Source organism: Pelodiscus sinensis, chromosome 1 (genome assembly GCF_049634645.1).
Source record: "Pelodiscus sinensis isolate JC-2024 chromosome 1, ASM4963464v1, whole genome shotgun sequence".
NCBI classification, from domain to species: Eukaryota; Metazoa; Chordata; order Testudines; family Trionychidae; genus Pelodiscus; species Pelodiscus sinensis.
In genome coordinates this window covers 29,944,545-29,960,052 of record NC_134711.1, presented here as the reverse complement: position 1 = coordinate 29,960,052, position 15,508 = coordinate 29,944,545, and the positions used below count along the sequence as shown (strand labels likewise).

General features: G+C 39.7%; 1 protein-coding gene across 2 annotated transcripts in view; it reads right to left on the bottom strand.

Moving 5' to 3' along the window:
• The window catches only part of TBC1D22A (TBC1 domain family member 22A), a 418,728-nt gene that overhangs the window by 382,993 nt on the left and 20,227 nt on the right, over window positions 1–15,508 (bottom strand). For both annotated transcript variants that reach the window (XM_075927774.1, XM_075927768.1), the window contains one exon: window positions 14,359–14,538. In XM_075927774.1, the coding sequence (XP_075783889.1) occupies window positions 14,359–14,538 (180 nt within the window). The remainder of the gene's footprint in view (window positions 1–14,358; window positions 14,539–15,508) is intronic.

Genomic DNA, 15,508 nt, shown 5'->3' with positions numbered 1-15,508 from the left:
GGGACATGATAGCCGTTTTCCAGTATCTAAAAGGGTGTCATAAGGAGGAGAGAGAAAACTTGTTCATTTTGGCCTCTGAGGATAGAACAAGAAGCAATGGGCTTAAACTGCAGGAAGGGAGGTTTAGGTTGGACATTAGGAAAAAGTTCCTAACTGTCAGGGTAGTCAAACACTAGAATAAATTGCCCAGGGAGGTTGTGGAATCCCCATCTCTGGAGATACTTAAGAGTAGGTTAGATAAATGTCTATCAGGGATGGTCTAGACAGTATTTTGTCCTGCCATGAGGGCAGGGGACTGGACTCAATGACCTCTCGAGGTCCCTTCCAGTCCCAGTATTCTATGACATTACTGAAGTATTTAGTCTCTACAGATAGACTGCAGAACTTATTAGTCAACAATTCCCCCCTGCAAAATATAGCAGAAGTGAAAAGAACCCAGTTTACTTAGAGATACTGACACCTGCTACTCCCCTCCCCCCCAAAAAATTGTTATAACAGAGGAGAACACTGAGATGATAAATACCAAAAATATATGGGCAAAACCCCATATTTCTCTGCCTTTTGCATAAGTCTACAAATGAAGTCCTGTTTTCAGAACTGAGAGGTACAAGGGAAAGCTCATTCTGGACAAACTTAATTTGTGATTAAATTCAGTGTTTGACCATAATTTTAAATTGTTTAAGTTAATATTAATCAATCCATCTATATTACACACACACACACACACACACACACACTTTAGAGTGTTTCTGTGTGTGAGTCCATCTCTCTGTCTAAGAATCTGTTTGTTCACAAATTCCTCCTAAATGGTAAGACCGAGGACTACCAAATTTGGGATACAGATGCCTTTTTACCCTAACTTAAAGCAAGCCTTCTCATTAACAAACTAGGGATATACAACCTAGATCAGTGTTTCTTAAATTGTGTTCTATGGTACACCAGTGTGCCGCGAGGCAGTCAGAGGTGTGCTGCGGAGAAAAACAGAGTTAAAAATGGCCACCCTTAAAGGGGCAGGTGACTTTTTTTTTTTTTTTACGTTCAATAACTCCTCTCCCTCCCACCGACCCTATTTTTTCTTTTTTGCTCAATCACTCTTCCCAGGCCTCTTCCTCCCCCCCAAACAAAAAATCCTTCATGTTCCTCATAAAAAAAATATTTGGTGTTCCTCTGTCTTAAAAAGTTTAAGAAACACTGACCTAGATGGGGCTACTGTAAGGTAGATACATAACTGGATAACCATTCCCAGAGAATAGTTATCATTGATTCAGTCATGTTGGAAGTGAATAAAGTGGGGTTCCAAAGGGATCAGTTTTGGGTCCAATTCTGTTCAATATTTTCATTAGTGATTTAGATAATGTCTTAGAGAGTATGCTTATAAAGTCTTTGAATGGTATGAAGCTGAGTCGAGGACTCTGGCAGAAGGGAAACATGAACAAAATATTTCTGGAAATCTTAAACTGTGCCTGGGTAGGAAACAAGCGCTTCTACCATTGATTCTGTAGAATGATTAACCTGAACTAAATTCAGTAGCTGATACACATCACTCTTTTTGTGAAATAGTCAGGTCACTTTGTAAATAAAATTGAGTAGATTTCAATCTGCCCACATATGTGAAGGTTAAATATTACCCGGAGGGGTTCACCTTACTATTTCAGCCATCATCATTCTCAGGTTCTGAAAGGGTAGTGAGACCTTCAGACCAGTGCTTTGGATTCTTGTCCTTCCTGGCTAGAGAAGGCAGGGAGAAAGGGGAAATCACCAACTCCTTTGCTGGTGGTGATGGCAGCACTTCCCACAAAAGCATAGTGTAAACATGCCAAATGCTTTAAGGATGCATGCTGAAGAAATTATCTTTTGATGCTAAGACTATCTAATTATTGACTGGGATTTAGTTTTCTGCTTCTGATTAGAATTGCGGCAAACCATGCATCCAACTTTCTGTAAACTCTACCACTTGTTGCACTGACCAACATTCTCCTGGCTAGAAAGAGATTGAGCGTCCATGCTATGATAAGGTCTATTTGCTATCTTCAATACTGTATAGCATATTAAGTACATAATGCATGTGTGGTCTTTGTGGAGGGAGTAGGGCTGCCCTTAGGGTGGCTTTGTTGCCTTCTCAAAAATCCTAGAAGTAGCATTGGCAATTGGTTTTCTGCCCCAGAGGTTCCTGTGTGTGATGACATCATGGGATTCTATGTTGTGCCTGTTCATGTTCAGTATGCAAGAACATCAGAAGTTAGTGAGGAGATAGGGACTAAAGTATTTTCAGTATGTGGATACTCTATTTTCTCCTCTATTTCATCCAGATTAAGGAAACGTAATCAAGTGTGTCTCTCAATGATTGGGTCAGACTGTGGCACAGAAACAATGAATTGCTCAAAGTTCAATTCAAATAAAAACTGAGGTATTCATAATAGAAGATCTGCCTGAGAATATTTTGGGCCCTGATGGACTATATCCATCATTTTTTAATGATATTAGCAATTTCTAGGAGGGATTTTAAACTCTTCATCAGCCCTTGCCAACGGTATATTTTATATAAAATGCCTAATGTGGTGGATTAAGAGTTTAAGATTAAATTTAAGGGCCCTTTTTAAAGACATTTTATTCTTTACATATGTTTTACCTTGCTAGTATAATATAGTTTAGTAGATCTGAATATGGTAAATTAAATATGCAGTAAATTTCACACCAATAAATATACAGATAACATTTTATCACAACTCAAGTGGTAGTATTTATAAGATCCTTAATGATTTCTTTATTCTATGTCTTGATACCTAGCTTTTATATTTTTCCTGGAAATACAGGTTGATTATGCATCGTATTAGAAAAATAGAAAGTAAAGTGAAAATCCAAGATGAAGGCTGGATGAACAAACAGAAAGAAGAAACAGAAGAAGAACGGTAGTGAAAAAGTAACATCAATGTAATCCAAGAAGCAATGGAAAATTTCAGATAATTATTGGTATACGAACAGGGAATAGTTCGGAAAAAGGTCACTTATGGCAGGCAAGAGATGGAATAGCGACATTACTGGGTTAAATCCTGGGCTGCCTGAAGCCAACGGCAAAATTCCCATTGACTTCTACAGCACACAGCACCAGATTTTCACCAAGATAGACAAGACTAAGTAACTGTAGCAAGAAATCCAATAAGAAATACAAGTGAAAGAAACTTCACTGTTCATAATTTAAAAACAAAAAAAGTAAAGGGGAAGTTAGACAACCACTTCAACAGAACAAACACAATGGGGGTTACTTTTTTTTAAAATCAGTTAAGACTATGGATGAAGGGAGATTTCACCTACTCACACGAACAGTGAACAATTCAATCAAGGAAGAAATAAACCCAACAATCATTTTTGATACAGTAGAAAACACTTTCCATGCATGGAGCACTGCTCATGCTAGGCGTGATGGTAACTGGGTAAAGGTTAACAAGTACCTGGGAGCAGCCCTCCACCCGCAGCCTGTTGCAGGCGGAGGGATGTCCTAAGGAGCTGGTAGACAGCAGCAGCTGCAGCCCCACCGCCAGGGCCAGGAACCGACAGCAGCCATAGCCCAGGCCCCAGAACCAGAAATCTCAGCTCCAGCCCCAGTGCTAGGAGACAGCTTAATGGATTAACCAGTTAAATGCTAACGTTTAACCGATTAATCATGATTTTACATCCCTAGCTCATGCTCTTTGTTAAAAAGGTATTAATGTCTTTGAAGACAGGAAATGAAGATTAAGTGATAGTGGAGCATCAATGCAGTAATTACTAGGGCTGTCAATTAATGCATGTTAATACCTGCAATTAACGCAGAGCACAATTAACACGTTAAATTTTTTAACACGGTGATCACAAGCATTTCCGTGGCACTGCACCTTTGAAACACCGCCAGGGCATTTCAGAGGTGCAGTGCAGTAGGAGCCTGTGATCAGCTGGAGTCCTCAGCAGAACCCGGGCTCCAAACAGCGCTGCCTTTTTGAAAGGACACCACTGCGTTTCAAAGGAGAAGCACCTGGGGTCACCTGTGTGGTGCTGCCCCTTTCAAGCACCGCCTTGGAATTTCAAAGGGGCAGCGCAACGCAGCCCGGGGTCAGCTGGGGACTCCAGCTGATCCTGGGCTCCATGTTGCACTGTCCCTTTGAAAGGCCGCCCCAGCATTTCAAAGGGGCAGCACTAAGGGAGCCCGGGGTCAACTGGAGTCCCCAGCTGACCTTAGCTCTACGCAGTGCTGCTCCTTGGAAACACCGCCGCCACAGCGTTTCAAAGGGGCAGCCCAACATGGAGCCTAGAATCATCTGGAGACTCTAGCTGATCCCAGGCTCCCACAGTGCTGCCACTGCCCCCTTTGAAATGCCTTTGGAAATTTTTAAATTGCGTGATTAATTTTTTTAATTGCTTGACAGCCCTAGTAATTACTATACATCTGTAAATTAAAATGCGTCCAAAACAGAACAAAAAAGAGAACACTCAGTATCAGTGACACAAGTTTTGAGATGATTAGGTAAGTATCAATGAAGTTAAATAGAAAAAAATAAGCAAGAGAAAAAGAGATACAGAAGGCAATAATTTTAAAGCTAAATTACTAAATCACTGGTAGTAATATCTGTTTATTTGCATCAGCCTTTTGGATATGCAAATACAAAAAAGCAATCAAAAGCAAGCAGCAACAAGGCCATTTTTAAGTAAGTCTCAACTAATCGCTGTAATACAAATGTTCTTCATTTCATGTAATTTTATAATTTGTTTAACATTTCAAACCTAATTAACATCTGGTTAAGTACTAAAATCACCTGGTATCATATAATAAGTTGAAGGCTGGATCACCTACTGTTCTTATTAAGCAGCCAACATGATCATTCACCATTACACTAAATAGAATTCTTAGGAAACATATCTATAAAGTTGTCAATCCAATTTAATATATCTCAGTTAAGTAGATGATACAATATATGCAACAGAAAATTAGGCAAATATCCAGAAAACTACAAACCGTGATGCTCACTTTAAGAAACAGGGACAAAACCCATGATGCTAAATCTCCTATACATATGCAACATATGGGAAGTTATTTAAATTGCTTTCACAGATTCATGCTATTTTAAAAGCAAAAGCTTCTGTATAGTTTGATACAGTACTGACCTAGAATACTTCTGTGCATTAAATGATGGGACAAGCAAGTTGAACAGATAATAAACTGACTTGAACATCAGTAAGATGGGGTACTTCTGGGTGTTAACAGTTTGAAAGAAAAATGATTAGTAGCATGCCACATAGATCAGTGCTGGAACAGATTTCTTCATACTATTGTCGATGCCTGGCAAGAAGGCTGGTGTACCACCGGTAATAAATTACAGATCAAAAACTGTAGAGGGCAATAAAACACTAAATGACTTAGGGAAACCAGGAACATAGAGATAAATGGCATAGAAAATTTGGTACTGAGAAATTACAGATAATGAGGCCACAAACCAAAAAAAAAAAAAAAAAAGTTCAAAGTTATTGCATTTTTGCACTAACTGTTTAATTCAAACAACGTTTAAAAGAACAACAGGCCTTAACTCCAGACTGACACGTTAATGAACCATATGAAAGGGACAAGGAATATGACAATCGCACTGTTCTACCAGGATTAAGTCTCCACCCTAGAATGTAGAAATATCTGTAAACATGAGATAGAATCCACTGTCAAGGAGGATTTACTTGACTCGCTAACTTACAGTAATACACATAAAAGAGAAGACTAAAGGAACACAGAAGATTTCTCTAATCTGCTAATTTTTCTTCCCAACATCCACATCTAAATAGATACCTTAAAACAGAAGTGGGAACCTTCTTTTGTGTCAGGGGTCACTGACACGCATTAAAATCAGTCAAGGCTGCACAAAAGAGAGAAACAAAAATATATATATATACACACCCAGAAATCCTCACTGACATGAGGAAGAGAAAAACACTCACCACATTCCCCTCGCACAACAGTCTAGTGAGGTCCAGGCTAGTAGACTGTGTGCTCCAGCCCCACGGGGAGGCAGCAGAGGGCTGGAGTGTGAGCGCAGGCTCTCTGATGCTGGTGGGGGAAGAGAGCCCTTAGCTTTGGGTGCTGGATCCAGGCAAGCCAGCGGCCACATCAGGTCCCCCAGGCCTTAGGTTCTCCACCCCTGACTTAAAAAGTGGATCCTTATTAACATGACATACGGGGCAACCAACTATGACTAAGGGGAGGCCTGAGATTAGGAGGCCTTATCTCTGCTGAAATTTTCTAGAATGAATTCCTCTAAAGTTAAGATCCTACATTCTTTCTCACACACACACACACACACACACACACACACACAGTTAATGTACAATTCCTTTTAACCCCTGTTAAGGTTGCTTGGTCATATGTGATCCCTTTGCACCATGGTAAATGCAAATCTCCATCTTTGGGGGGAAACAATCAGGAAACACAGAGTTAAGATTGCCTATGAAATCTTAACTCTGTCCTCTCTCAGCAATTCCCCAATATGCCCCATTAACAAACATACCTTCACTCTACTAACCCAGAGTTGCTGAAATGTACAAGTTCTTTATCTACTTTTCCACTCACAAAGAATTTCAGCTAACACTATTTAAGGACATAAAAGGAAAAACAATAAGGTTGTTTGTGTCACCTTTCCTCTGGTCAGCTAGACCTAGCAATGATCACAGGGAAATTATTTATTTACACTCCAGTGTAGTCAGAGTGTAAATGGTGAAGGCAGTAACTGGAATTACTTGATAAAGAAGTGCTCATGATATGAGGACTTGTATGGATTATTTTGGATGTGTGGGAAAGAGCTGTCATTATGATCTGAAGGAGATCTATATTTTCAGAGGAAAGGGAAGTTGTGTACCTTCAGGATCTGTTATGCATCATTTCAGTTAAAATTTGTGTAGGCTGTCATTTGAAGGGCTTTCATTACAAAGGATATTGTCAACAGTGAAGTAAAATTAAAGGATTCTAATGCTTTAACAAGGAGTTAAGTGAAACTGTAGATAGAGAAGGTAGCTGTGAAAAGCTGCGAAGTGGTTCTTTAATTATACCTATCTGATGTTCTTTTAGGAGAAATGATTAAGTATGTAAGTGTACACAAGGATCTGAAACCTAACACCAAAGGCCAGTGAGAGTATGCTATTTGAGGCACTGCTCAAAGGGAGTCAAGAAAAGGTAGCATGGGCAACTTATTTTTGGTCCTTCAATATTGTTCAGACATCTGTATGCTACAAGTATAACTATGGATGTAATAGTGTAGCTGGTGAAATGATTAAACGATAAGCAGGTGCTTATCGCTAATGCTACCTGCTACATGCAACTCCATCCCTCTCCCTAGCTCTGCATTTGAAGTATTTTGGGAGCCGGTGCTCAGGCATGCTGGTTCAGTCCTGGCTCAAGCCTGCCTGCCAGCTTCCAAGCTTCTTTCAATGCAGAGCCGCAGCAGGGGTTGCTGGCAGGACCCAGCATAAGTCAGGACTTAGTCAGCGTGCCTGCCCATCAACTCCCAAGCTCCTTTAAATGCAGAGCCACTTATCAGAAAATTGTGTAGCCAACAAAAATTGTCAGCTACACAATTACCGAATTTCACACTTCCTAACATCCTAATGGAAAGAGACTAGTGGAACTCTGTATTTTACACAATCTTGTCATTGGACGTATGCTCTTTCCTCACCGCGAAATTCACAAGTTAACATGGTGCTTACCAAATGTTAGAGACAGTAAACAGATCGATCATCTTATGATCAATGGAACATGGACGCACTCATTACTAGATATCAAGGTGAAAAGGGGCTGATGTCGGCAGTGATCACCATCTTATGACAGCACTCATAAAGCTTAAGCTAAGAAGCACTTGTCGCAAGATACCCCTGCAGAAACACTTTGATGTGGAGAAGATACAATACCCCGAAGTTAAGAATCCTTTTGTCCTTAAAGTAATAAAGAGGTTTCAAGTGCTACAAGATCTTGAAGAAGAAACTCAGAGCATAGAAGACATTAATAATAAATGGGAACAAATTACAACAATATACATAAAGAGCAGTGAGGACTGTCTAGGTTTCAAACAGAAACAGAAGAAAAAAAAGTATGGATCATGCTGGACACATGGAAGGCAATTGATAACAGATGTACCTTAAAAAAGAAATTCTCAGATGCTAAATCAGGAAGGCTAAAAGAAAGATACAAACAGCAATACAAGGAAGCAGATAAGCAAGTCAAGAAATTGATGAGAGCTGATAAGAGAACTCATATAAAGGAACTATCAGCACAAGCTGAAGAAGCGGCTATTCGAAGAGAGCAAGGAAAGATTTTTAAAATCACAAAGCTTGTTTGTGGGAAATATCATGCCAGTACAAGTGTCCCTGTCATGGACAAACAAGGAAATCTACTTACAACAGAGAGGAAACAAGAGGCCCGTTGGGAAGAATATTTTCAGGAAGTTCTAAACAGGCCACCACCAAAAGAAGCAGCCGATATTCTAGAAGCAGAAACAGACCTTGACATAAATACTGCTCCACCAAAAATGGAAGAAATTTGTACAGAAATAAGAACCTTAAAGAATGGAAAAGCTCCAGGACACGATAATCTCAATGCTGAACTGTTCAAGGCAGACCCAGAACTTGTACCCACTATTCTCCAATCACTCTTTACAGAAATATGGGAAGGAAAGCAGGTGCCAGAGGAATGGATAAATGGAATTATTGTTAAGATACCCAAGAAGGGAGCACTTACTGACTGGAACAACTGGCATGGCATCACTCTCCTTTCAGTGCCAAGCAAGATCCTTGCTAAGATCATTATTCAGCAGATTGTAGATGCTGTTGACAAATTACTGAGGAAAGAACAAGCGGTCTTTCGAAAAGGAAGATCAAATTTTTGTACTGCATAACATCATTGAGCAATGCATTGAATGGCAAAGGCAGTTGTTCATCAACTTAACTGATTTCAAAAAAGCCTTTGACAGCATTCATAGGGATAGTCTTTGGCATATTCTGAGAGCATATGGAATATCACAACAAGTAGTACAGCTCATCAAGAGCTTTTATAATAATTTCACACGCAGCGTTGGGAACAATGATCTAGGCTTCGAAGTTAAGACTGGAGTAAGGCGGGGATGCATCATGTCTCCAATGCTCTTTAACTTAGTCAGACTAGGTACAACAGAAGAGCCAAGAGGCATCAAATGGACTATCTTCTCCACATTAGAGGACCTTGATTTTGCTGATGACCTTGTGCTGCTCTCCCATACGCAGGGCTCGACAAATAATGCAATCTACTCACCCGTGGCAAGTAGATTGCAACCTGGAAGAGCCGGGTTCGGGCGACCTGCGCATGAGCAGATCGCCAGACAGTGTGGCTGGCGAGCAGGGCTTGCCGCAGTTCGGCGAGCCCTGCCCATACGCATTGTCATATGTAAGAGAAGACAAATTGACTCTGCACCTTCAGAAAACAGATCGGACTAACAGACAGAAGAAGACAGAAGTCATGACCCTAAATATTGAGTCACCAGCATCAGTTAAGATAGGTAAGTCTTGGCTATCAATCACAGAGAGCTTTACATGCTTGGGTAGTATTATCAGACAAGACGAAGGCATCAGAAGTGATATCCAGAGCAGACTCAGTAAAGCCAGAAATGTCTTCAAGAGTCTGAATGCTGTATGGAAGTCATCACACTACAGCATCCATACCAAACTGAAGTTTTATCAGAGCTGTGTTTTATCAACACTATTGTATGTATCAGAATGCTGGCGGATGACAGAGTACGACCTCAGTAAATTGTCGACTTTTCACACCAGAAGTCTTCAGAGGAGTCTCCATATTTTTTGGCCAAGAATAATTTCAAATCAGGAACTGCTTGCGTGATGCAAACAAGATGACATGGCTACCATCATTATAAAAAGATGCTGGAGATGGATTGGGCACGTGATCAGGAAAGATGGAAACTCTATCACAAAAACTGCTGTACACTGGACCCCTGAAAGGAAAAGGAAATGAGGATGACCCAACACAACATGGCAATGGACTGTTAAAAGTAGAAATGAAGAGCACAAATCACATTTGGGGCATTATTGAGAGGCTGGCCAAGACAGACAGAAGTGGAGGACCTTTGTTGCTGCCCTATACACCAGTGGGCATGAAGGGCAATGATGATAACATCCCTAAGTATAACAATGGTATAGCAGCATAGACACTTGTTATAGTGACAGAAGAATGAGCCACAGTAGTAAATAAACCCCCATGACTAGCAGAAGCTATGTTGACAGAAGGATTCATCTGTGGACCTAGCGGTGTCTTTTTGCACTCCACAGGCACATAGCTAGGTCAATCTAAGTATTAGATGCAGACCAGGCCATCGATTGAAACTTGTAGTAGAGGGTGAATGTGCCGTAGAAGGAAGTAACAAGCTTGTACAGTAATGATGGACATGGCAGAGTAATTCTATGTGTATTAACAAGGTGTATTGTAGCACCGCTGAAAGGAGGCAGAGTTAGGATTGCATAGGCAACTTTAACTCTGCATTTCCTGGGTTTTGTGGAGATTTGGTCAACTACACATGCTCAAGGGAACCACATATGACCAAATTAGCCTTAACTATGCATTAATTCAGGTTTTGTTAGCACTAAATTTCCTAGTGCCACCAATAACCTATGAAAATAGATTATATTGTACATGTATGTTCTATCAATAAAAAGACAACCACCCAACTCTAGATTTATGAAGCAATACAACCAATATCTGAACTACAAACAAAAAGTTTTATTTATAGGGCATTAATGCTCTTAATATTAAAAGGGTTAAGTTAAAACTATTAAGTTACATTTATCAATTTAGCTTTGTAGAAGCAGAAAAAGAATGGTCCACACTAATTAGACTGGATAAGTTGGCAGAAACAAAACTGCATATGAGCAGTTATGGAAAAAAGAAGTTAATCTTGATCCTATTTAGGTCAAAGAAAAAAACTGAAAAGTTATTCAATATCATTACATGTAGAAAGCATTGCAGCATGTGTCTATATTTTCCCATTTCAAATGTAAAAATAGAAAAAAAAACTCATCTTTTAACTTAAAAAAAAAAAGTTCAACAGGAAAGAAGAACCAAGTTTTACCAAGTCCCTTACCCTTATGGCAGGACCAAGCACCATCTAGATCAGTGTTTCTGAAAGTGTTCCACTAAATCACTTTCAGAAACACATTAACTGGCTGCCCTGGTTTGTTTATTTATGGCAGTTCCTCTTGATTCAAAGGATGAAACAGAGCTAATGGGAGCTGCGACGTTCCATGGCCATGGCACCAATAAACAAACAAACCGGGGCAGCCAGTTAATGTGGTTCTGAAAGTGATTTCACAGAACACTTTCAGAAATACTAATCTAGATCATCCCTGATAAATGTTTATCCAATCTGCTCTTAAATATCTCCAGTAATGGAGATTCCACAACCTCCCTGGGTAATTTATTCCAGTGTTTAACCACCCCAACAGTTAAGACGTTTTTCCTAAATGTGCAACCTAACCTCCCTTGCTGCAAGTTAAACCCACTGCTTCTTGTCTTATCAGAGGTCCAGGAGAACAAATTTTTCCCTCCTCCTTATAACACCCTTTTAGCTACTTGAAAATAGCCATCATGTCCCCTCTCAGTCTTCTATTTTCCAAAATAAACAAATGCAATTCTTTCAGTCTTCCCTCACAGGTCATGTTTTCTTGACCTTTAATCATTTTTGTTGTTCTGCTCTAGACCTTCTCAAATTTCTCCACATTTCTCATAAAATGTGGTTCCCAGAACTGGACACAATACTCCAATTGAGGCCTAATCAGCACAGAGTAGAGGGTAAGAATGACTTCTCATGTCTTTCTTACAACACTCCTGTTAATTCATCCTAGAATCATGTTTGCTTTTTTTACAACACTGTCACACTGTTGACCCTTATTTAGCTTGTGGTCCACTGTAGCCATAAATCCCTTTCAGCAGTACTCCTTCCTAGACAGTCACTTCCCACTTTGTATGTGTGAAACTGGTACTTCCTAAGCGGAGTACTTGCCATAAACTTCATCATATTTATCTCAGATCATTTCTCCAGTTTCTCCAGATCATTTTGTATTCTGACCCTATTCTCCGAAGCACTTGCAACACTTTCCAGCTTGAATCATCTGCAAATTTTATAAGCAAACTCTTTTATCGTGTTACTTTGTGGGCATCAACAAGTCACACACACACCCACACACCCCTTCCATGATGTTCCCACTCAAGGAACTCCAACTCTTTAAGAGACTAACTTTTATGTCTTGGCAGTTAAAATCAACTTAAGTGATTCTGTTGCCACTCTCCATTAAGGATGTTAAGAAGTGTATAATTAGTTAGTCATGTAGTTGACAAAAAATTTGTCGACTACACGATTAATCGATAAGGGTTAGCACTGCAAGCTCTCAGTCCTGGCTTCTGCCGGATCCAACAACTGCTCCTACTGCAGCTCTGGAGGAAAAGTATTTTAGGATCCAGGCAGGCTCCCAACAGCAGGGGTAGGTCCCAGGACTCAGCGTAAGCAGGGACTAAGCCAGGTTGCTGGCCAACCCACTAAAAAATTTACTGGCAGAGCAGGGGGAGAAGACGCATGTAGCTGGTAGCATTAACCGATAAGCATCCCCTTATTGGATAATCACTTAATCAACTACACCAGTGTTTCTCAACCAGTGGTACAAGTACCTTTCGGGGTATACTTCAGAGAATTCTGAAGAGTAAGTCAGCACAACTGAAAATTGGAGAAAACAGAATTTTTTTTTAAGTTTACAGCGCTTTATTATTTTTGTACTTTATATACCAAATAATTTCATAGCCTGCCCAGATATGATTAATTTGTTATACAAACGCGTTGCAATGGTAGAAAAAATGGTGTGTGTCTGAAAATTGTAGATACTGAGGATTTTTTTTTTTAAAGAGGTACTTTATAAAAAAAGGTTGAGAAATACTGAACTACACTATTATATCTCCACTCTCCATATAAATGGCTATGACTTTGGAGAAGCCTTTGGGTAGCAGCAAATTACACTATAACCCCCATGTTCTGGGTGTCCCTCATGGTATGAACCTTGGCCAGCGGAGGCATCTCTGCATGCTGCTGCTCCCCTTTTCCCGCATCTGACGGAACGACAGAACAGCACAGTTCGCACAATGGCAGGGAGTGGTGCCTAGTAGCAGCAGTGGACACAGTCTCAGATAAGCACCTTGCCACACACCCCTCACTCTCTCTCTAGCCCAGTAAAATCTTTTATCAAACACTGCTTCCCAGGCTATTCTATAGCTTGCAATTCCAGTAGTTTGGGGCTGAGATGTGAATAACAAACAGCTCTTGCTCACATCCTATTGTAACCATTATAGTAATTTCATCTTCGTGTTCTTTTTGTACATTAAATTACAGAAACAAGAGCGCTATCAAATATTACTATAACATAGACAAAGAATGATACTGGCATAGCAGATATTATTTACTATCAGTGCTTCAACATCAAGAATGCTTATATGGAAGACAGAAATAGTGATACTTTGATACTGTATAGCACTTCACTTCTCAACTCCTTTTCACATTTATCCAGGCTTGGATGAAACCACAATTCTTCCAATCAACAACACCAATGTTGTTGATCTTTGAGTTCTCGTCCATTAATCTTTTCCTGACATACCATAGCCTTAATTTTTTTTATTTTCATCAGATTGTCAAATTACCACCTGAATTTTGCTTTACAATATGCAATCTACCCTGTCTTTGTTCTCTCATCATTTGTTTCCACAAGTTATTCCATTTAAAAACATTCAGCAAGTTATTTTGGTATATACTGAACTAAATAGTGCAAGGAAGAGAACAGTGCAGATCAAAGTGAAATTATCATCATCATCATCAACTATGGGCTTAATGCCCATTGGTGTCCAATGCCTCCCTCACTATTTCCTTCCATCTTTTCCTGGCCAGTGCGGAGTGGCTTAGTTTCTGTAGACTAGCTCCGCACCAATCTACTATATCATCTACCCACTCTCTGTGGGGTCTGCCTCTCCTATTCGGACCATCCATTATGCCGAATATCAGGGTCTTATGCCCAAATAGCTGTAACTTCCATTGTATAACCTTCTGAAGTAGGTTACAGCAAAAGAATTTAAACATTCTGAAATACACAAATTGCACATTATAAGCACAAGAACCAGATCACAATTCCTTCTTAAAATTCTTAACAGAATCAGTTCAAAACTGGAAGTTCTTTAAGTGATTAGGAGAGCGACTGTAAATGCAATATGGTATGTCAAACTGCAAAATAAAGTCATACTTCTGTTAAAAATAAAAATGATGTGGATTTTAAAGTACTTACCAAGATTTGTGTTAGGACCAGCGAGTAGTTGCTTAAATTTGTCTAATCGGGATGCCTCTCTTTCAGTGAGAGCTGGAGTAGTTGAGTTACTGAGGTCTGCCATTTCACCCTCTAATGGATCCATTGGAGCATGCGGAAGAGACTGTGATCTCTGCATGGAAGAATTTTCACTTACACTCTCTACAAGAGAAAAAGGAGAGCATTAGTAAACCCCTACTAATTTAGAGATTCTCTGGAAGTCAGTTCAAGACACCTGTAAAATGGTCTACACTATGATTCCAATCAATTTCCTGGCACAGACTAAGAACAATCTCCATTACAGATGGCTTCTTAGATTTAGTAGAAGCGTTTTTTTCCACTGGGAGCATTCCAGGACTCACAAGAGCTTGAAAAGTATACATGAATCTGGGACATCACATCTAAAGATTAAAGGCCATTTAATTGTTAATGAGGCCCATCTATAAAGACTGATATACTGCTGAAAGTAGTCTTTTCCAACGGATTGCTGAGATGATTAAAAAAAACTGTAATTCCAATTATTTCAAAGACTCCCATGCATATATAAGTCAGCAGAGGTTGCACTACTTCAGAGGAGTTCCATTCTGCTCTGTGACACCTTTTTTCCCAACCTTTTCCAATTTTCAAATTTTAAAACATTAGTCTTAACAGATAACAAAAACTAAGGTAGATACTGGAAACCAAGACTGATAGGAGTCTCCAAACTATATCTAAGCCCCTTATATAAATATATGTATATTAACTTTATCCTCACTACCCACCTGTGGGGCTCAAGAGAGTTACCCATGTTTTACAGATGAGGTAACTGACTCAGTAAAGCAATATGGTACAATTAGAAAAAGGGATGCAAGCTGAATGGAAATATGGAGTGGGTGGAACCAGGCTTTGACCTTCCCTTTTTTAAGAACATTTTAGTTCGCCTAGAAAACGAACAGGATTTTAAAACCTTTCACCTGAGCTTCAGATTTCACCATAAACAGGAAATTTTATATCTATTTCAGAGAGTTTTGTGTCTGCGTGTGTCCGTCTCCTTCCGTCCATCTGTTCAAGAACTGCTCCAAAATGGTAAGAGCTAAGACCACCAAATTTGATATGTAGCTTCCTCATATTGTAATTTAAAGCAAGGTCACAG